At 34.1% G+C, this 23462-nt stretch overlaps 2 protein-coding genes, 1 non-coding gene and 1 pseudogene across 3 annotated transcripts; 2 read left to right on the top strand and 2 right to left on the bottom strand.

The window, feature by feature from the left end:
- Positions 1-3137: 3137 nt before the first annotated feature.
- LOC114760419 (pentatricopeptide repeat-containing protein At3g62890-like) lies at positions 3138-5535 on the top strand. Its single transcript, XM_028949675.1, has one exon. It carries the CDS (start codon positions 3451-3453, stop codon positions 5533-5535), a length of 2085 nt encoding a protein of 694 aa, XP_028805508.1. The 5' UTR covers positions 3138-3450.
- A 1288-nt stretch (positions 5536-6823) lies between these two features.
- LOC114760421 (U2 spliceosomal RNA) lies at positions 6824-7019 on the bottom strand. Its single transcript, XR_003742051.1, has one exon. It is a non-coding gene; the product is annotated as a U2 spliceosomal RNA (small nuclear RNA).
- A 1195-nt stretch (positions 7020-8214) lies between these two features.
- Positions 8215-22476, top strand: LOC114760417 (annexin D5-like; annotated as a pseudogene).
- On the bottom strand, positions 8768-12931 carry LOC114760414 (monoacylglycerol lipase-like). Its single transcript, XM_028949670.1, has 7 exons — positions 11982-12931; positions 10755-10793; positions 10582-10652; positions 9985-10049; positions 9726-9815; positions 9541-9633; positions 8768-9380 (listed from the first exon to the last, which is right to left on the bottom strand). Exons 1-7 carry the CDS (start codon positions 12464-12466, stop codon positions 8979-8981), a joined length of 1245 nt encoding a protein of 414 aa, XP_028805503.1. The 5' UTR covers positions 12467-12931; the 3' UTR covers positions 8768-8978.
- Positions 22477-23462: the final 986 nt, after the last annotated feature.

Here is a 23462-nt window from a genome sequence, read left to right as displayed (position 1 = left end):
GTCAAAGTCACAATTACTGTCATTAATAACTGCATGCACGGGGAGATAATTAAGGAGTTTGAACTTCCAAGTTCAGTGGAAAAATTTTCTCCATCTTCTGCATAGTTTTAACTTTTAATATTGAGAGGAAGTAGGTTTCATTTCATTGGTACAATAAATGAAGGACCAAAGAATTTAGGTGACAGCTTCATCAAGTGTAGTTTTTAGAAGAACGTAACATGATCTGTATTAAAAAGTGGGTCTCCTTTCCAATTTCGACATCCAGAAAAAAGGACCACAAGCATTTATGCTTCATATCTGAGTTATGGGTATTGTCTTTTTCGTTATTTAAGGTAAATTAGTTAATTAGGACCACAAGCAATATAGCATGGAACTGATTATTCTAACAAACCCACTTCTATACCATTGGCATATACTTTGAAATGACTAAAAATATGAGCATGAAAAGGAGTTTCCAACATGCTCTAAATCTAAATGAACAATAGAAATTTATTTCGCAATCTTTAATTGTTGCCTCAGAGGGCAGAAATAAAGAAATTATATACTAAAACAAGAAGGGAAAAGATGAAGAAATATGAAGACAAGTGTCTGCCGATAAAGCAGTCACTTTCTCAGTTTTCTCCCACCCACACGAGTCTCATTTGTCGTGTTCTGCGGAGTTGTTTAATCAACTGCTCCATATCAGCTCTAAAACTTGCTAAAATGACATCAGTAATGCCAAAACAGATTCAATTTTTTAAAGACAGGTATTTCTTACTGGCTAAAGAAGCAAGAAAAATAAGAAGAAAGAGGTGCTTAATCAACCATTCATTCCATGCATTCTCATTGAATAAAGTGATGATGAGCCTAAAAATCTGCAGAAACACATCGCACAGTGGGAAGGGAAGGAATTTTGGCCATTGGGAAGAGAAGGAACACACTAAAAGACACCCGATGATACATGGAAAACACCATAGGCAAAGCTAGCTAGGTTCGGAGCAAACTATTATTGGTGCCTTTTGTTGCATCATGTGCAATGCCATTTCGCATCAGGAAAGTTGAAATATTACATATATTTTAAGGCATGTCTTTCGGAAAAGACAAGATCGACGCAGTGTTCTATATAGACTAGAAGGTTGATTGGCTTTTTAGTTAGGAATAAGAATTGGAATATAGTGCTAGCTTTATAGACTTGTATATGTGAAGGATTAGTCACATAAGCAAAAGGGCAATATATATTACTGTTTTGCGATATATGTTGGTGCTATTGTGATTGGGACTTTAGGAAAGTGTTTGTAAATGATCTAAGCACAGTGTGAAAAAGCATGTTTGGTATAATAATTCTGATAATGGCTTGTTGTTAGCTGACTTCCTATCAATTTTTAACTAGATAATTAAGTTGAGTTTAAGGAACTAATGAAAATTAGCCAACTTATGAGTTCCTTGATGACTATGATGCTGAGAAAAGAAGAAGGGAGAATTAAAATAAAGTCCAAAAGAAAAAACCTAATAACTAAAAAGTCTCAATGATAATTGAGCAGCTTGTAATGATAATGCAAGTTATAGAATGAGAAATGATAACTTTTACTCCTCTGGTCCTATTTATAGGATAGAGAGAAAAGACATTTTTTTGTTCTATTTATAGGGTACCAAGAGAAATTTTTTGTATGGATGTATAATTTTACCTCCATTTTATTATTGTGTTAATTTTGTTTATACAAGATATAATGTATATTAAATAGGGATAAAGTTGGAAAGTCATTAAATTTTAAATGAGAGTTAATAAAGTTTAAGATTTTTCTTGACTTGTATGAAGCATGCTGGAAATGCCTTATAAATAGGATCAGATGAGTAACTTGTCATTCGAACTTTTTGATAAATATTTTCTTTGGTAGGGACCTCACTGTAATTCTCCCAAAAAAAATGAGTAGCTTCAAGTTTTGGATTTTTGCATTTGTTTAGACATGATTGCTTTTATGGCGAAATAAAAGCACTAGGCGAGGCCCAAATGAAGTTTTAGAAATGCATTTCACTGCGGGGTTTAGGAGATCTATTATTCACAACTTAAAAATAAAAAGCTAAAGCATAATTTTAGTCTTTTAATTTTATACAAAATTTTAATTTAGTCTATTAACTTTAAAAATGTATATTTCTAATCATTTAGTTCTAAAATTGTTAACAAAAAAAAATGATATTGAGATATTAAATATTGATAAAATATTATTAACATATTAAGTTTAGTTTTCAAAACAATCATGATAACTTAAAACTAGTGACTTTATGGTTAAATGACTAAAACAGATTGTTTAAAGTTAATATGTCAAATTAGAACTTTGTATAAAATTAAAAGGATCAAATATATATTTTAACCACTGAGCACTGGGATCAACTAGTGAGGAGTTGTTCTAGCTGAACCAAAAATCACACGTTCGATCCTTTGGACACACAGTAGCGTAGGTGGTAGGGTAGCTGCTCATATAGGTCCTCAAATTACTGATTGGGATTAGTCTGATTTGTAATTTCCTGGAGGGTTGGCTATGACAAGGGGTGAAGTAATTCATAAAAACAATCTGAACTCATCAATGTTACTTCTGTCTTAAAATTCTTTTTGAAAAAAAAAAAAAAATTGCGCTCGTGGCGGTGGTTTCGATAATTTTTTTGTGTATTTTCCAAGCATGGTCTTGATTTTGAAATTGCAACAACTTAGGGCATATGACCCATGAAAAGTAGCCCAATAGATCCATTATTCACCAAGTTTAGCCCACATTCTGATGGGCAGATCCATGTTAATGAGAAGAGAGAAAAAATAGAAGGCCCAATCTAAAGAATGATCAGGCCTGTTTTCGAAATGACGCCGCCTCAGCCCACACTCCGTTCCTTCGCGCCGTCATCGTCTCCCTCTCCTTCTCTCAAGGTGACCGGCGGCCGGTCTCTGGTTTCGCGTACCTTCACTCGCATTTTTGGACTTGCTTACATCTATCTATGTAATTTTTATTTTATTTTCTTTATTCTTATTCAATTTTTCAATTTCCCCACATTTTTCTGCAATTGTTTTCCCCCTTCGATGTTCCCTTATCCTATCTCTCTTTACTTATCTGCATTTGTTACCTCTAGTTCAGGGATTCTATTCTGAAGACTCGATTACTTATCTGCATTTATTACCACAATTTTTTCGTATCCCTGTTACTTTGTTGCGAAACATAACTTCCAGAAATCATGCTTGAGTGGTTAAAGTCGGAATTTCAGACAGAACAACATGCTGATGCGATGCTCAACGAAAACGAAGAGCCTTCAACTTCATGTTCACCTCCGACCATTTATGTTGTTTGGCTAAATACATGACCATTTTCAGACCGAGAGCTGAATGAGAAACTTTTTTTTTAGAGCAGATGCTTGTGTTGAAGGCAACATCAAAGTCTATTTTGATCCAAGCTGTCTGCGGTTTGAAGGTTAGCTGACCGGAAACCAGATATGATGGTCAAGCAAAAGCTTCGCCAAGCTGTAGATTTTTTGTACTCCTGTGGCTGTGCCACTTCTGAGGCATATACACGAATTGTGATTGATTGTGTTCGATCGAATGACATCAATCAAGCCAAGAGATTACAAGCTCACATGGAGCGTTACCTTTTTCAACCCATAGATGCCTTTGTCCATAATCAACTCCTCCATCTATATGCGAAATTTGGAAAGCTTTCAGATGCTCAAAACCTGTTTGATAAAATGGTCAAGAAAGATATTTATTCTTGGAATGCAATGCTTTCAGCCTATGCAAAGTTGGGGTTGGCAGAGGATTTGTGTGCACTTTTTGATCGAATGCCTTATCGTGATTCTGTTTCATATAACACCATAATAGCAAGTCTTACTAACAATGGGCTTTCAGAAAAAGCTTTGAGGGCTCTGGCACAGATGAAGGAAGAAAGGGCAGAACCCACAGAGCACACCTATGTCAGTGCATTGCAGGCATGTTCTCATTTATTGGATTTCAGGCATGGGAGACAGATTCATGGGAGAGCTATTGTTGGTAATTCGATGCAAAATGTTTATGTATGCAATTCTATGATTGATATGTATGCCAATTGTGGAGACGTAGGTAGGGCAAGGTGGTTATTTGATAAAATGGTTGATAAAAATGTTGTTTCATGGAATCTGATGATCTCTGTATATGTGAAAAAAGGGAATCCTGATGAGTGCATTCATTTGTTTGGTAAGATGCAGTTATCAGGCTTTAAACCCGATCAAGTTACAGTTTCAAATGTCCTCAATGCTTACTTTCAGTGCGGATGTGTAGATGATGCAAAGAAAATATTTGGCAAAATAACAAAAAGGGATGAGATTTGTTGGACCACAATGATAGTTGGTTATGCACAAAATGGGAGAGAAGAGGATGCTTTGATGTTATTCTGTCATATGCTACATGAAAATGTTCGACCTGACAGTTTCACCATCTCAAGTGTGGTAAGCTCTTGTGCGAAACTAGCTTCATTGTACCATGGTCAGGTTGTTCACGGAAAAGCCATTCTTATGGGTGTTGATGATAACATGCTTGTGTCAAGTGCTCTAGTAGATATGTATTGCAAATGTGGAGTAACTTCTGATGCTTGGGTCATTTTTGAAGCTATGCCTCGTCGGAGTGTTGTTACTTGGAATGCTATGATTAGGGGTTATGCACGAAATGGACAGGGCTTAGAGGCTGTAGCCCTGTATGAAAGGATGTTGGAGGAGAAGTTAAAACCTGATAATATTACTTTTGTGGGTGTCTTATCTGCTTGTATCAATGCAGATATGGTAGAACAAGGGCAGAGGTATTTTGATTCTATTATCGCACATGGCATGACACCCACTTTGGATCACTATGCATGTATGATTACTCTCCTTGGTCGGTCAGGTTATATCAGTAAAGCAGTGGATTTGATAAAAACTATGCCTCATAAACCAGATTACTTAATTTGGTCCACTTTGCTATCACTTTGTACTGCGAAGTGTGACATAAAACATGCAGAGTTGGCTGCTAGGAATCTCATTGAATGGGATCCACTTAATGCGGCACCTTATATCTTGATCTCCAACATGTATGCTGCTTGTGGGAGATGGAATGACGTAGCTGCCATAAGATCTTTAATGAAGAGAAATAATGCAAAGAAGTTTGCGGCTTACAGTTGGATTGAGATTGAAAATGAAGTTCACAGATTTGTTTCTGAAGACCGTGCTCACCCGGAAGTCGAAAAAATCTATTGTGAACTGACCCGCTTGATCACAAAATTGCAGGAATTTGGGTATAATCCAGATACAAAGATTGTTCTGCATGATGTAGGGGAGGAAGAGAAGGTCAGATCCATCTCCTACCATAGTGAGAAAATAGCTCTTGCATTTGCATTAATGAGGAAGCCCCATGGTGTTGCTCCCATTAGGATCATAAAGAACATACGTGTTTGTGATGACTGCCATACTTTCATGAAATCTGCATCCTTGATGATTGAACGGGCGATCATACTTAGAGATTCGAATAGGTTTCATCATTTCATTGGTGGAAGCTGCTCTTGCAAGGACTGTTGGTAAAGTAAAGGAGTGTTTGGATGGAAACCAAACCATGGTTTCAAAAGTACTTTTACGGTTTACGAAGTAAATATGTGGAGGAGTTTGTCTCGTTTTGCGGAGAAGCACTTTTGAGGGTTGCCAAACACCCCTTTAGTGAGATGTTAACCTGCTGAGCTATAATGATATCTGAAATGAATAAGGACATACAACACTCAGGAGCATCCCCTCAGAAAATCTTTTATGCAATGGAAATGGCCAATGCTTTGTTCTTCTGGAGGCTTCATTTATGGATAAGGTCATGATTGGTAGACCATTTGTGGATGGAAAAGGGAGAGGAAGATTGTGGAAATGAAGACCTCTTCTCATTCCATGGGTTGTTTGGTGGGAAGGCAAAGGAGGAGTAAATTCGTAAAATTACATATTTTAGAAAACCAAAAAAAACAAACACACACACACACAGACAGTTTAAGTGTAGCGTCTTATTCTACCTTTACTTTTTCATATTTGGTTCGATTCATTCCCTTTCCAAGCCATGAAATTCAATCACCACCTGCATTACCCTCTTCGTAGTTAGCCTACCACCTGTTTGCTCTAACATCTCATTCATAGGAAATCGTTTGATGGATTTTATTGCTAACTATGCTGGGGGCAGGGTCACGCCTCCTCTTTTTTTAAATACTGGTATGAGTTTGATCACACCCAATATAGTCTTCTCTTCTGTATTTTTTTTTCAAGTGTTTGAAAGTTCCATGTTCCGCGAGCTCCGTCTTCAGCTATATTTTCACTCTGGGCCTTACATGCCATCATGTTTCTTTTTGGGGCTTTAGACGAGGTTCTCCCTATTTGGTATGTATCATCTAATAATATTTGAATATCTGAATACAAAGACAGTTACTATATACTGTAAAATCTTCCATGCAAAGGAAACAGTTTATTGTATTTAATTAAAAATTTTAAAAAAGCATCCCCACGATTTCATATATAATAATATATATTCTTACTTTTGCGAAAGATAAAAAGGAAGACATTAGAAACAATATTTGAGAATGATAGAAGAATGCGGAAGAAACATGAGCTGAAAAGAACTGGAATAATAATTATTCTCGCCAGTACAAAATATCGCAGTAAATACTAAATACCTTCCACATCAGTCCGAAATACAAAATTTTCTTCGCCAAACAGTCTTAAAAACAACAATAAAAGTAGCTTAACTTTTGGGCCATCTAATAGATGCCCACCATTGCAGGTTATTGAAGCGAGCCAACAGACCTAAACGTTAACTGGGTCAACAAACTTAGGGCTCGATTTGTTGGGGTGCGCCAGGCCCGTGCAGCAGTGCAACGCATGGGGGACACTCAAGGACCCCAGTAGCAAGCTACTGTGGTGGGCCCTTCCCCTAAAAAAATTAATTTAATATCATGTGAGCCGATGGCCCACGTATCAGATATTAAACTGATAAGAACAGATACTACACTTGATCTTAGCCAAAAGGCCGAGAATGGTATGCTTTGCTCTGTGCGTTTGCTTGGCTTTTATACCATCTCATTCCTTTGCTCACAGCTTCTTTTTCCCATGTGGGACTAGTTCTGGACTTGACATTGAGGAACCTGACCCCTAGTGCCGGTTTATATGCTAAGGGCTTGTTGCCATACTTCTACTTACTTGCTTATTGTTCCCAATGTACTACCAGATGACATTATAACGGAAGGAGCACTTCAAATTACGGTATGTATCTGTGGTGATTCTCCTCTGACTCCAAACTAGTAAGCAGCTAAGAAATCAAATATGTGAGACCTAAATTGAGAGATGTCCTACTTCTTTGTCATGCATATTAAGTAATACTACCTCCTGTCCTAATTATAAGAACTAGTTGACTAATTTGAAGATATTAAGAAAATAAATTAAGTTAGTTATTTGTGATAAATAGGTGTTGTCTTTCCTAAAATATCTTTACTAATCAAGTATATTGGTTAAAACTATCATTATTAGAAGACTATCTTGGGAAAAAAATATATAAATACGAGAGACAAAGTGAATTGAGATCTTATATTTAGAACCAAAATCAAAATCAAAATCAAATAAGATGTTATATTAAAAATCGGAAGTGGTAGATGAAGAAAGTGGCAAAAGGGTGAGCTTATCCACCTAACAAGCGAGCCTCACACGTACATATCTCGTTACCCTCTAATTTAATAAAACTTCCCAGTTCAACGCATCTATCTCGTGTTTGATCAAATGTAATTATATGTGGGTGGGGTAAGATAATTGGAGATATGACACATAAGATAAACTAGGTTGACAATAACTTGTTAAAATAAGGACATGATGAGCACTAAACATAAAAATTCGTTTGACCCAAGAAAATAATGTCAGAAATCGTTCGCCTATTTTAATTCCTGTTTTTAAAACAGTTTTTAAGGGGAAAACTCGTCTGGATAAGTATTTTCTATTTACTTGTTCTTAGAATATATTTACCTTTTTTTAAAGAATAAAAAGATAAGAATCCTTTGTTCTTATTTTTTGTTTTTGCTCTCATTTGCTATCAACTACTGCTGCCCCTCACCGTTGGAATTTTCAAGTAAATTAATTAAACAAATTTTCATTTCTTATTTCTGAACACTTGTTTTGAATAATAGTTGCACAAGACCGTATATACAAAATCAGAAACCAAAATATAAGCCAGGTATCTTTCCTAACCATTCTCAATTCTCGTGTTAAAATGATTACAAAACTTGGCCTTCTTATGTGGTCTCTTGCTCACCTTAGATTCAAAGTGAGCTTTCTGCGGTGAGAGTTTTAGTTGAATGTGACCAAGGAGTGGGGCTAATCTAAATCACAAATATAATAGTATCATTTGAATAAATAACTACATCACGTAGACATAACTTCACAAAATCAAACTCTAATTCATTACAATTCACGTGTTTCATTTGTCAAATTTCATCTTATAACCACTTTCGGGTTGAGTTTCTTCTTGAATGTTCAACTTGCCTATTAGCGTATGGCACAAGCAATCTCATAGGCAGGAACTGCAAGCTTTATCTGCTCGCCCTCCTTCACGCAACATTCACGATTAAAATTTTAGATTATGATTCTCAAGCGTGCCTCCACATGGGATAGGCTAGAAAAGCACATGTTAGCTTGCTAGATAACAATTAAGGAAATTAACTTGCAAAATTAAACAACTGATTCTCCTTATAGTCCATCCCATTAATCACCTTCACATAAAAACAGGACGGTGACAAATTGAGAATAATAGTCAACATTTCCCTGTCTACTTCTGGAGTAAATATGGAGTTATACAAGGTTGTCACTAGTTACACACAGGAAAAAAAATGCCTCAGCATCACTTGGCTGCAATTTTCTTTTCCCTCTTTCAAGTGGAATCAAGTTGCAGCAATCTATGGAAAGGAAAACCAGAGACGTTCTCTCTGTGAATAATTCCATGAAGACACCACCTAACTTCAAACTCTATTATTCAGCCACTGAATTATTTCCTGTGTGACTGCATGACGTTCAGGTTCAAAAAGGAGGTCATGCAACAACCCTTCATATAAATGAATGGTTTTGTCAGATGAAGAAGCCTCTTCATAAAACTTCTGAGAAGCAGCAGGATCAGTGACCGTATCTGCAGTGCCATGGAGAACCAGGAACGGAACTTTGATATTTCTCAAATTTTGCTGCAAGTAGGACGTGATTCTTATAATCTCGTGGCCTGTTCGGACTCTAATGGATCCAGTACATACTAGTGGGTCAGAATATTTAGATACTAGTGCATCTGGATCTCGACAAACAGTTGAACCCTTTTTATAGGCAGAATTAAATTGATATTTAGGCAGCAACAATGAAACTACGGGGGCAAGAACCTGCAACAAAAAGATATAGAGATTAGACGAGTTCCTGATTCTTCTCATTAGTGCATGCATATGCCAGTATACCATGTTGTATATACTGTAATGTGAAATGAGATGCTGGCAATTGTGGTCAGATAAACTGGAAGCAGACAAAGGAATATGCATTGCTCACCAAGACTATTGGATGAGAAGCCTGGACTCCAACTGCAGGTGAAGTCACTACTGCACCAGATACACATGCCTCGACCTTAGGATCCAGCAATGCCTACAGTACAGATAGCATAAAAACTCTTTTAACTTTTTCTTCAATAGCTTGATAATTGCAAGAAATTTAATTTATAGTGGTACTAGCTATACCTTAAGAACAATGGCTGCACCTGTTGAGTGTCCAAAGCAAAAACAAGGAAGCCCAGGATTTTCAATAAGAATCTTCTCAAGAAAAACTTTCTGCGTAACGTCAGACACAAACAAATCTTAGTTAGAACAACAACTAGCTGTAAGGGGACAGAAATAATGTTTAAAATTCTGCGGTTCTTCCCACCCGCTTATGACAACGAAAGAAGCACCATCTAATTAAATAAGGTTCTACAAAATCCTTGTAGATTGGAGCACATACCATGTCAGAAACAGCATCGTCAAGAGAATGCACATATGCATGCAGCCCATCACTTCCACCATGGCCTGCAGTGAAGAGAATAGTATTAGTTGGAGTACTGACAAGAGAAAAGGAGGAAAAAAGAATAAACATATTCTGCAAGAGTGAAAATACAGCATTAAAAATATGCTGCACAGATTTGAAGGAATCATATCGCCTCTTAAAGATATTTCTAAAATCTACACATGCTTTGCGTCCATAGACCCTACGCTTGAAGCCTCATCACAGTAACGTTCCTATTTTAGGTCAACATACAGTATAAATTCTTGCTCGGAGTGATAATGGAAGAATAGGTGAACAGTTCATTATTCATTACTCCATTTAACCAAGAAAGGTTAAAGAATTACATAAATAAATAGTTGATGAAGTACTATTTATTAACTAAATATCAAATCTTAATCTAAGAGGAGTGCTTGAAAATATGAGGAACATGACATGACTGCCCACCTTTCTGTCAAATCTCTTTACCAAAAGCCAAATTTTAAAAATATTTAGTAAAGCATAACTCCAAATATACTGAGAAAGAAAACTATGATGGAGCGATTTATTCTGACTTACCAACCCAATCCATCCCATAAACCTTGAAGCCATTAGCATTCAGCTTTTTTGCAAAGTCATTGTACCTGCCACTATTATAGGAGAATGGGACTGGCTTCAGAAATCGGAATTGCATAAAGGATTATATAAGAATTGAAAGGGTAGCCAACTTGAATTAAGCATAAACTGCAAACCTGTGTTCATTAAGACCATGCATAATAAAAATAAGTCCCCTGTACAAAGGACGCAACAAATTATCAGTCTGAATTCTATTAAAAAGAATATGAAGCTGTATTTACACAAAGAAAAGAAAATAAGGGTGAACACCGCGCAGCGTAATTGGAATGATAAAATTCAGAAGTCCTGAAGAAAGTATCAATAAGAAAAGGATAAACACACACAGCAGACACTAAGATTATGTTATTTGTTCCAGAAAAGGGAAATACAAATATAAAAAAGCAAGATGAAAAATCAAAATGAAACATCTTGCATACCATTGATCACAACCATAATATCTTTAAAAAGCATCAAGTGTCTCCAGAACGCAGTGAATTAGTAACCATTCAAGTGGTTATCAAGAGATCAACTTTAGGAATCAAATCTTATAGGGGCAAGGAATAAGAACAATCAGTTTTACCACTCCCATATTCTTTGCGTAAGAGCTAAAACGCATAGCATAATGATAGAGAAAATTAAGACACCTATAATATTATGACATGACAAAAATTTGAATGGTTTGATCTGAATTTTTTCTCCCCCGTAGGATGATACATAAATTTTGCTTTTGGCCAACAGGATATCACATGATTCAAAGTCCTTTTTTGAATAATAATAATAAGCCAACTTCACAAAATTAAACAGTAGACGCTCTGAAACATTAATTATGTCCACATAATTCAAAGCCCTAAAATAGTACTAAGTGCAACAGGGAAAGGCGGGGGCCACGAGTAATAAAAATGGCTTCAGAAAAGGACATGAAGATAAGATGCCACCTCCTAATTGGGGAATTTAAATTTTGCGGTGCATGACTTTCTAACCCAGAAATCCTAGCCGTAGCAATTAATGCAGACTGGATTATTCCTTCGAAGACATCAATCATGACCAGCTATTCACATTAGGCGGTGACATTTGTTGACAAACTATATTCTCTCTATGTATCAAACATAATCCAGATGCAACGAACCACGCCCAATTCTCTCAGTAGCGTGCATAAAACAGGTAGGTTTTAATTTCTACTCGAGATTTAACTAAGCGAGAATTACCACAGCAACAGCAGATACTGATGTTATTATTAAAAAGGATTAACAACAAGAATCAAACTCAACACTATGACCACTAAGCTCAATGTTGCCACATGCGTTCCAGAAACCAGCACGGCAAGTAAATTTTCGGTATATTGGAGAATGCAAGCTGTTGCCTACCTGATTTTAACCGAAACTGGCGTCCAAGATTGCGTGAAAATGGTAGCACCCCTTTTCGTACCGATTAGGGAGTACTCTCTCACCGTATTCGGGTCTCTATCCTCAACAACCCTCCGTATAGCCAGCGCTCTCCTTGCCTCCACAGCCTCATCCACCGCCTTCACCGTCGCCGCCGCGCTACTACTGCTACAGCCGCCGCTTAAATAACTCTTCCACGGCACGAAAGCAGTCGGAACTCGCACCACCACCCCCTTCCGGTTATAATCGGTTTGTTTCTCGTCCTTGCCCGGTTTATCAACTGGCGAGGCCCGCCTTGGTCCACGGAAAGGTAAAAGCAGCAGCAAAACGACGGAGTTTATCAGCATTAGCAGGCTCTTCAATAATCGCATAGAAAACAAGGCGTTTATGCGCCCAGTTGCCCCGGACGTTAAAAAAAGCGACGACGATCCGTCTTGTCCCCTCAAAACCAAAGTCTCCGTCGTCATCGCTTCGAACCCTTGTTTCCTTTTTCAACGAACAAGAGCTGCTTCTTCTTCTTCCTCCTCCCTGCTTATATGCTCCTGCTCCTGCTTCTGCTACGTCGATGAGTTTCAATTTGAGAATTTAACAAAGGTCCGTTTCTTGTACAGATAAAAACCGTCGTGGGTCTCTGTATTAAATGTCTCTATCTATATGCCTCCGAAAATTCAAACCCAAATATAGTTTGGAGAGCCTCCTGCCAAATATAGAAGAACCTAAAACTGAATGATTCCTTCTTATGTAGAATTGGATTCGACACCAAATTAATGACGCTTTCGGGTGGGCTGGATTTATACAAAGCAAAGATGAAAACGGAATCGTAGCTTCAAAAGAGATACTGTGATTTGGACAGCTTGTTTACTCTTTGGACATCCAGAAACTGCGGTTACATTTAACAGGATCACAATTCCTCTTTTTCTCAGTCCAATTCTGTTGGTGGGGCTATCGGGAAAAAGACTTCTTCTCAAATTTGATGATGATATGTCTGCGAAAAGAAACAAGCAAACAACTTAGGATAGGACGTAAAGATTCGAGAAGCGTTTAATCGGGAATTTTTTTTATTAATAAAAATTAAAAAAGGATTCCAGAAGCATCGGTCTCTTTTGTTTTTTCCCCCACCCCCGATAAAAACTAAAACTTCAAGTAAGAGGCCAAGAAAATGACACGTGGAATAGCAATCAAAGAAACCAATAATAAAAAGACAAGTGTAGGAGCGAGATTTGTCGAGTCTAACATATGCGGCGAATAGATAACATCGAAGGTGACTTTTTCTATACTCCCGTTCCACGGACTTTACCACGCCTGTGCCCTGTCTTCCTCAGGATGGTACACGTGGAGACGACGTGTTCAACAATTGTGAAATTAAAGAAATGTCCCAGAACTTTGAAATATTACAATATGACCCTGATATTTCTCTCCCACATGTCTTTTGTGGCCACACATTTCGGTGTAATTTTTCTAATCATCAAATCACTTTAAACTTTAGAATAATCTCTATCAGCTTGAGAGCATAAAAATTAAAACCTTTTTAATAAATATGTTTTTTAAAATTCGAACTTGTGTTATTCTTCTTACAGAGTGAAACCGTTTAACCTGTAATTTTATGTTTAGGAAAAATTTCATTTTAGGATCACTATAGCTAATTAATATCAATCAACTCTCAAAACATTTTAAAATTTCAATCAACCCTATTAGACCAAAATACAATTAAAATTTAAGGGTAAAAATACAATAATACCTCTCTTTTTTATCTTTTTTAAACATAAATATTAATTATCGCCAAAACTCTGCATAGCCGGCATCGGAAGTTAGAGTTCCTGTGACTGGAGGTTTGAACCCATGACTCTTTAGCAGACAAAAAATAATGTGATCACCAAGCCAATCAAGCCACTTAGTCATATAACACAAAGAAAAATATACATAACATAACCAATGCAAGTCTCCAAGTATAAATGAACAAGTTAAATTTGACAATATAAAGTGAAATTTGGTAATTTACAAGTAATATAAAGGAATTCACAACCTTGAATGTAATTGTTTAGGTGTAAATAAACAAGTGAAATTTGAAGATTTACAGCAGAAATTCAGCTATTTACAACAAAAATTTGACAATTCACAAGAAACATAAATGGAATTCACAACCCCAAATATAAGTATTTAAGTATGAATAGGTAAGTGAAATTCGAAGAGTTACAACAAAAATTCAGTCATTTACAATCCAAATTTGACAATCCACAAGAGACATAAGAGAATTCATAACCCCAAATATAAGACTTTAGGGGTAAATAAACAAGTGAAATTCAGTAATTTACAATAAAAACTCAGACATTTACAAGTAACATAATAAAATTCACGACCCCAAATACAAGTGTATAAGTGTGAGCGAGTAAGTGAAATTCAAAAATTTATAACTCAAATTTAACTATTCATAAGAAACATAAAGAAATTCATAACCCCAAATGCAAGAGTTCAGTTGTAAATAAACAAGTGAAATTCAACTATTTGTAGCAAACATTCAGCAATTTACGACTAAAATTCAGCGATTTACAAGAAATATGAACAATTGTATTTGAGATTATGAATTCTCTTATAAGTTTTGTAATAATTATATTTCTTGTGGATCGTTGAATTTGGATTGTAAATTGTTGAATGTTTGTTGTAACTCGCTGAATTCACTTGTTTGTCCTCGTTTAAATACTTACATTTGGGATTGTGAATTCCTTTATGTTTTTTGTAAACCAATGAAGTTGGATTGTAAATCACTAAATTTTTGTTATAAATTTTCAAATTTTACTTACTTATTTACACCTAGATACGTGTATTTGGAGTTGTAAATTCTATCATGTTACTTTTAAATTGCCAAGTTTTTGTTGCAAATTTTTGAATTTCATATGCTTATTTATACTTAGACACTTGCATCTATTTTGATATATATATATATATTGCATCATATGATTAAGTGACTTAGTTGGCTTGATAGTTATATTATTTTTGGTGTGCCAACGAGTCATAGGTTCAAACTCTCCTTTTGCCATTTTATTTTTTTAAAAAAATCCCCTGCCCAGAATTTTGACAACAATTAATATTTATTTTTTTAAAAAAAGAGGGGTATTATTTTATATTTTTTTATTTAAATTTTAGTAGATTGACTAAAATTTTGAAATGTTTTGAAAGTTGACTTATGTTAATTAGCTATAGTGGTCATAAAATGAAATTTTCCCTTGTTTTTATCCAAAAAGAAAGCGAGAATAAAATATCACAGCCCATGGTTATTTTTGGGCCGGAAGAAGACGTAAAGTCCACTCTAGAATTTTATATAAATAATTTATTTATAAAAAGACTAAAATATACTTTTAGTCCTTTAACTTTACATAAGATTTTATTTTGATCCCTTAACTTTAAAAAGTAATCTTTTAGTCCTCTAATCATAGAATCGTTAACAAAAAAATAATAATATTGGGTTCTTGAATGTTGATAAAATATTATTGAACTTAATAATATTAAGTTTAATTTTTAAAACAATCATGATTATTGTAAAAAATATCATGTAAGACTAACAATTTTAGAGTTAAAGGACTAAAAGTATACTATTTAAAGTTAAATGATCAAATTGAAATCTTATATAAAGTTAAAGGATCAAATGTATACTTTAGTTTTTATGAAAATTTTAAAATTAGTTGACTTGGCTGTATTGTAAAAAATGAGTTTTGATTTCTGAAAAATATTCCTTTAATTATTTAGTGAATGGATAATATAAACAGATATTTGGACCAAGAAGCGTGTGTGTGTGTGTTTGTAAACAAGTAACTGCATTAGTTTTAAGCCATTGACAGAACAACCAAAAAAACAGACATAAGTATTTCCATTTAATTTGCATTTAAATAAAATATTTCGACATCGAGTAGTTTTGGGTTTGAATATTAGGCACAGATATGCTAGAAATTTGTTATCAATTAGTTTATTGAGGTTCAATGTGGCTTTTCAAACATCAGTTGTTTGATTTAAGGCAAAAAGCTTTTTTTTTTTTGGGGGGGGGGAGTTTTGACTCAATACTGTTGAATAATAAAAATGTCAACAATAATAAGATCATGGTTGTGGTGCAAGAATTTTGATGCGGACTGAATCATATAGGTTCGTTCATAAAATTTGAATAGTATACAAAGTGACGTCCTTATTTTTTCAAAAAATAAATTCCAGGAAACATGAGTTTGCAATGCCCAACATAAAAACATCTTACAGAGCAATCAAACTTTGCAAGAAGAAGTAATTTTGTTAATACAGAAATTTAGGTAAGTACTGTAATTTTGTTAATTTTGTTAATATGAATAACCTGTCTCTCTTGTATTTTTTTTCCCTTCAAAAGTGTTGATCCCCAGTTAGTGTTTACTCATATAATCCTCAATTAAAGTTAATTTTAAGTGGGGATGTTAAGGAAAGCACAATCAACTCGTATATTCCCCACCATACGATGAATCGTACAGAAGATAAAGGCTTTGCTTTGGGTCAAGAGGGGAATAAAGAAGCAAGCCCACTTTGATTTTATATAGGCCGATGGCCCAGCAGATTCATGTTGCAAAATTCCATGCCTGTATTAAAAACCACCAATGCAACAACCAATGGGATTTAGTCTAATAAAAAAAATTAATTCCTCGTAATATTGTGAACTGCGTTTATTGCCTGACAATACTTCAAGTAAAATTGCTTTTAATAAGATAATATTTATGCCTTGAAAAAAAAAATAGCATAGCATGTCTACTGTCTATATTTAATATTTGAGACTAACTAGATTAACTCTTAATTATTTTGTACTCAGGAGTGTTTGACAAACTTGTCAAAATCACTTTTGGAGTCCAAACCATGATTTGACCCAAAAAGTTACCAAACATCTCATACTTTTATGAAACTATGGTTTGGCTCGTGATTCACCTAAACCATGATTTCATCAAAAGCAAAAAAAGTTGCTTTTTAAAAATGTGGTCTATTTTTTTTACATGTAATACTACATCTGGTGCTTAATATAAAAATTAGCTGACTAATTTGAATAGATTAAAATAATTAGTTAAGTTAGTTATTTGTAATAAATAGTTGTTGTATTTCTTAAAATACTCTTTCTAAGTATGTGTATTAGCTAGAAGTACCATTTAATAAAATATTTAACATATATAACTGCTACAAGGACTGTTTTGAAAAAATGGATAAATATGAGAAACAAAATGAATTGAAATTTTATATTTCGAATCAAATTGAATATCAAAATAGCTCTTATATTAAATATCAGAAGTAGTATGTTGTTAAAAAAATAGTTGTGAAAAAATGTTATAGGATTTCATGTTTAGAATCTTTAAGGCAAAATAATATCTTTCTGTTGGAAAAAAAAATTATTTTTCTAAAAAAAATTTAATCTTATATTTTATAAATACATATACACATATTAATTATTTATTAATTATATTTTTATATATTATTTATTATGTATTATTAACAAATTTATTACTTCAAATAAAAATATATTATAAAAACTATCTTTTATTTAATTATTATATTAATTTATGTTTTTTTTAGTAATTTGTAATATGAAAAATATTTCTGATAATAACTATCTAAACACTCTCATTTTATTAGAATAATTTTTTTCTTAAAATCTATTCTCAAAAAATTTTTTTTTTTACAAACTCTTTTCTAAATTTTATCTAAATACTTTATAAATAACATAAATTATTTATAGATCTTTTACAACGACACGTTGCAAAGCAAAGCGGGAAACACGGACTACGCTTCTGTCCGCTGCTCCCTAGTGTCTGCTGCCCTCTACTCACAACACTCTGGGTTTTGATGTAAACTGATGGGTCTTCAACCCTCTTGTCTTTTCTTCTTCTCCTTTTTAAATAGCATTCAATATGTTGAAACATTTTTTTTAGTAACATCTAACATTTTAAAATAATTTTTGATATACTTCATACTTTAGAATATTTTTTCAGTAACATTAATATTCTAAAATAATTTTTATGCCTACTGCTCTAAAATATTTTATGTGTAACATTTAGTATTTTAAACTACTTTTCTCAATAGCCATCCCCCTGCCTTCTCACTATTGGTGCACTCCAGTTCAATTCCAGATGTTACATATACTATAAAATATTTTAAAATACTAAGTGTACTAAAAATTATTTTAGAACACTAGTACTCTCAAAAAAATTTTATGGTGTTGTGTATATCAAAAATTATTTTAAAATATTAAATTCTACAAAAAATGTTTTCAGATATTGGATGACATCTGAAAAAGTTTAAATAAAAAAAAATTGAAGACCCATCATTTTACACCCACAACTACAGTGTTTTGAGTAAGGAAGGGCAGCGGGGAGAAGCCCACTCCATCGCTCCTGACATTTTCATCCTGTGGAATGGTGTGTTTTCCGTACAAGTAATAATGTAAGTTTCAGTATTATTTTAATCAAACTTTGATATATATTTTGTTGGCCAAAAAACTTTGATTTTTTATTTTATGAAACAACAATTTTCGAGAAAAATATCTTTCCTGATATGTGAATTTTTAAATTAAGTGTGATAATACTACTCTGTCTCTTATTATAATATTTTTTTAATTAAATTATGTGAATTAAGAAAATAGTTAAAATTAATTAAAAACAATTAATATATAGTAAATACAGTTTTTTTTAAATATACCCCTATATATAAATAGATAAATGTAAGAGAGTATATTGGGATGAAAAAAAAGTTAAATACATCAAATTACTTCATCAAAAAAAAAATACATCAAATTAAAAATAAAATAGATAATACTATATTAAATGGTAAAAAAACTTTAAAAAATCTTATAAAATAGGTACTCATTTTCCCGTTTCGTACTATTTTGAATTTGGTGATTGATCCGAAGGGTGGTGGGACCTGACGAAGCCGCGCCCGTAACTCGTATGGGAATATTTTAGTTAAGGACCAATGTACCCAATTATTTCAAATAATCCCCAAAACAATCTGAAATTTCATTACAGGACTGAGGGATAAAATTAAAAATAATTGGATAAAAAAAAAGATAGAAATGCCCTGCAAAAGTAAAAAGAAATATTATAATAGAAATAAACATAAAAGAACAACTGAGCATTTTAATGATAAAAAATAGAGCAGCCATTACAAAAATAGACCCAAATAATCAACGATTTTCTCTCAATATACTAACAAAATAATAAAAATTTCGGTGGCACAAATAGAAGGTTCGTTCGCCTATTTTATTTCCAAATAAACCCAATTGAAGAAATGGCAGATTTGTAATAGATAAAGAGGCTTACCTTCACCAAACTCTATTCTTGTATTTGGGTTTCGTCTCTTTTTCTACTTCTCCTTCTTTCTGTTTTTTTTGTTGTTGTAACAACTATCATTTATCAAAATGTCGTCTTTCCAAGTTTTCTCTATATCCGGACGACGATGACGGCGACAATTTCATTCAATAGTTATATCCCGTTTGAGAGTTTTAAGAGAGGGAGACATGCAAGACTTTTGTTTCTACCGAACTATGATTTGGTCCATTTCAAAATTCAGGGGCGCCAGTTATTAGGGCATTTCTGTCTTTTTATTTTTTCCAATTAATTTTTGAAATAAATTTTTTATAGTGGTTATTGTTGAAATGTTTCCTGGTCGTGCAAAACGCATAAAGTGCCTTCAATTTCAAGTGTCTCTCTCTCTCTCCATGGGATGTTTGGATTTTAAATTGACTTTCGAGTGCGCTTCCCATTCAAGTCTGCTCCAATACCACCCACCATCTGAAGATTTTTTATATATACTACCTTCGGTTCTAATTATAAGATCCAGTTGACTAATTTGAAGAGATTAAGGAAGTAAGTTAAATTAGTTATTTGTAACAAATAAGTGTTGTCATTCTTAAAATATCCTTGCTAATTAAGTGTGTTGGTTAGAACTATAATTATTAGAAGGACTATCTTGGGAAAAAATGCATAAACATAGGAGATAAAATGGATTGGGGTCTTATAATTAGGACCAAACTAAAAGTCAAACGGGGTCTTATATTAAGGACCGGAGGTAGTATTTTGAATTACGGAATTGTGGTCCTCACTAACATAACTATTGCGAATGAAATGAGCATATCATTAATTTTTGCTGCAGGTTTATGCTTTTTTTTGTTTTTTCCGGCAAACTAATTAAAACGTTGGTTATGGATTAATAGAAGTCTCATTTTTTTGGCAGATTCCTGGTCAATGGGAAAAAGAATTCTTTAGGAGTGTTTGGAAACGAGGAGAAGTACTTTTTAAAAGTATTTTTTCACAAATCGAGATAAACTCCTCTGTATATTTGTTTCTTATACCGTAAAATCACTTCTCAAACTATAACCACTTCTATCCAAACTCCTTTTTATTGCCCTGCCTCGTTCGAGTCTCCATATGTTAACCAGTAGTTTTGCTTCCGTTTGCAAGCATCTGTGAGAACTGAGAAGACTTTTTGATAGTAAAGTCTGAAAAAACATTTGAAATTCAGAGAGCAAGATGTCTACTCTGGCTGTACCCCCAGTTCCTCCTTCCCCAAGAGATGATGCTATCCAGCTTTACCGAGCTTTTAAGGGTACTTTTTCCCCCCGTCTCGATCTCTTCTAGTTTTCTTCACGTTTAAATTTGCTGGTCTTATGACCATACTTAGTATACCCAGGTGAGTTTCAGTTTCTGTTTGTCATGAAATTTTGTGGGTTATTCGCTGAGCTTCTTATGAAGAAAAAAGGGAGTTTAAATTGGCCACCTTGTACCTTGTCTTTTCAAACTGGCTGTTATGCCAATGAACTTGTTGAACCATGAACTGGTCGTTGTAAATGCCTCAAAAGTCAAAACCAGTTTGAATTTCATGGGGGAATTTCTTCGAAGTCAGATACTTTGGGACAACTAACAATGAAGTCTGTGATTTAGACACACGGCTGGCCAGCAAATAACATTCGTGATTTTTTCCATATTGTATGCTGATAAGTACAACCAGACAAATGTCTATATTTCTATTTCTTCTGGTTTTTAATTTGTGCTGGCCCTTGTTCATCCATGATCCATCTTTTACCTCATTAATGTTAAAAATTCTTCTTTTCCCCCCACAGGATTTGGATGTGATACCAGTGCTGTTGTCAATATACTTGCTCATCGAGATGCTACTCAACGAGCCTACATCCAACATGAATACAAAGCTATGTATTCTGAGGACCTTCTTAAACGCTTAGCTTCTGAACTTAGTGGCAAGTTAGAGGTGAGTGAATCAATCATGTTGTTTATAATCAATCATGGATGTAAGCTTCGTGTTTACTAGTTATCTTATTATTGTACTTAATTTGTATCATTTTTCTGGTTTTTCAGGATGCAGTTCTTCTTTGGATGCATGATCCTGCTGGGCGTGATGCAGAAATCATTAGGCAGGCACTAGTTGCAGTTAATAAAAGCCTTGAATCTGTTACTGAAGTGATATGTTCAAGAACTCCCTCTCAGCTGCAATATTTAAAACAGATATACCATTCTAAGTTTGGAGCTTTTCTTGAACATGACATTGAAAGGAACACATCTGGAGATCATAAAAAGGTGAGGTTTCTTCACTTTGTCCTTGTTTTCCAAATGTGGTCTCTCAATTTTATTGCTGAGGCTTACTTTTGTGTAAACATTTGATTCTACAGATCTTGCTTGCCTTTGTAAGCACTCCCCGTCATGAAGGGCCTGAGGTTAGTAGAGAGATGGCCGAGAAAGATGCAAAGGTTCTGTACAAGGCAGGGGAGAAGAAATTAGGAACTGATGAGAAGACTTTTGTCCAAATATTCAGTGAAAGAAGTGCCGCACAGTTGAATGCTATAAGTTCATATTACCATGATATGTATGGGCACTCGCTCAAGAAGGTATCCTTTAATTACCAGATCTTCTCTTCTCCCTCTTTGGATTGAAAATCTTGTTCTCCTGCTTAACTGGACTGTACATGTATCAGGCAGTGAAGAATGAAACATCAGGGAACTTTGGTTTTGCCCTTTTGACAATCATCCGATGTGCTCAGAATCCAGCCAAGTATTTTGCCAAGGTATTCCTCTGTTCTTGTCCAGAGTTAGTCCCTATAGTCTGAACTATAAAGAACTATAAACTCTATCTTTTAATGCAGGCACTGCACAGGGCGATGAAAGGCTTGGGGACTAATGATTCTGCACTTATAAGGGTGATAGTAACAAGGACTGAGATTGATATGCAGTATATAAAAGCTGAATATTTGAAGAAATATAAGAAGACACTGAATGATGCAGTTCACTCAGAAACGTCTGGTCACTATAGAACTTTTCTCCTGGCACTTTTGGGTCCCAAGCAGTAGAATAGTCAAGATGATGATCATGATGTTGGTGTTTTTGTGTGGAATAACTTCAAACTCTGCTACTTTACAGCAAGGTAATTGTAAGATGACTTTGTATTTAAGTGCTTGGGAATTAAAGTAAAATGTTGTTGTATGATGATTTCGTGCCTCGTGGGAACAGGCAATAAAAACCTCTGTGCAAATTGCACCTGTTGTTTCAAAATAATGATAAATAATTAAAATTAAAATTATTTGAGTTGGACATAAATCATTTAAATTCAATGAGCCTGGCCCCATTTAGCCTGCGCGTTAGATGGTCTGTTCATTAGGTCTGCCAACCTCTCGTGTTTAGGCTGAGAAAATTGTGCTTGCCAAATATTGCGCCAACCCAACACATTTGCAAAAACTTAAAAAAGAAAAAAGAAAAAAAGAAGTCCTACATATAAGAGTTAGTTAGATATTTAATTTAATCTTAAATATAAGATTATAATCATTTTTTTTATATTTATTTATTTTTTTCTAAAGTAGTCCTAAGATGATTGCACATGTTAAAATGTTATCATTCAAATGCACATGATTAATAAGAATATTTTAAGAAAAAAATATCTATTTATTACAAATAACAAACACAACTAATTTATTTAATATTGACAAATTAATTATCTAACTCTTATATTAGGTAACAAAAGTAGTATATAATTAAATCTATATTTAATGAATAAAAGTATATGGATACGTTCCCATAAGAAGCTTAAAATAATCAACCTTTGATTAATAATGATATTGAAGACAATACTCTGAAACCTTTCATTAAGAAACTTAAAATAATCAACAACAAAAAGCAGCCAACCGGAGGATGAATAAGTAAAAAATAAATTTGCAATTTCCCGCATTTTCGAACCATTGCTGTGAAAATTGAAAGGAATACCATAATCGATGAGAACGAAATCTACAATGCTTTTCCAAAGTTAAAAAAAATTTACAATAAAATAATTCAAGCACTCACAGATGGTTAGAATTCTTCAACAATGACTGGAAGGAAAGTATAGAAATAATGGGGAAGAGCTGCCGATGACCAATGGTAATAATGAGATACGATGAAGGTAGCTCCCCGGAAGCATATATGAAACTAATGGATAAAGC

Source organism: Neltuma alba, unplaced genomic scaffold (genome assembly GCF_004799145.2).
Source record: "Neltuma alba isolate B1F8T4 unplaced genomic scaffold, ASM479914v2 tig00010976_pilon, whole genome shotgun sequence".
NCBI classification, from domain to species: domain Eukaryota; kingdom Viridiplantae; phylum Streptophyta; class Magnoliopsida; order Fabales; family Fabaceae; genus Neltuma; species Neltuma alba.
This window is presented reverse-complemented; position numbering and strand designations above follow the sequence as displayed.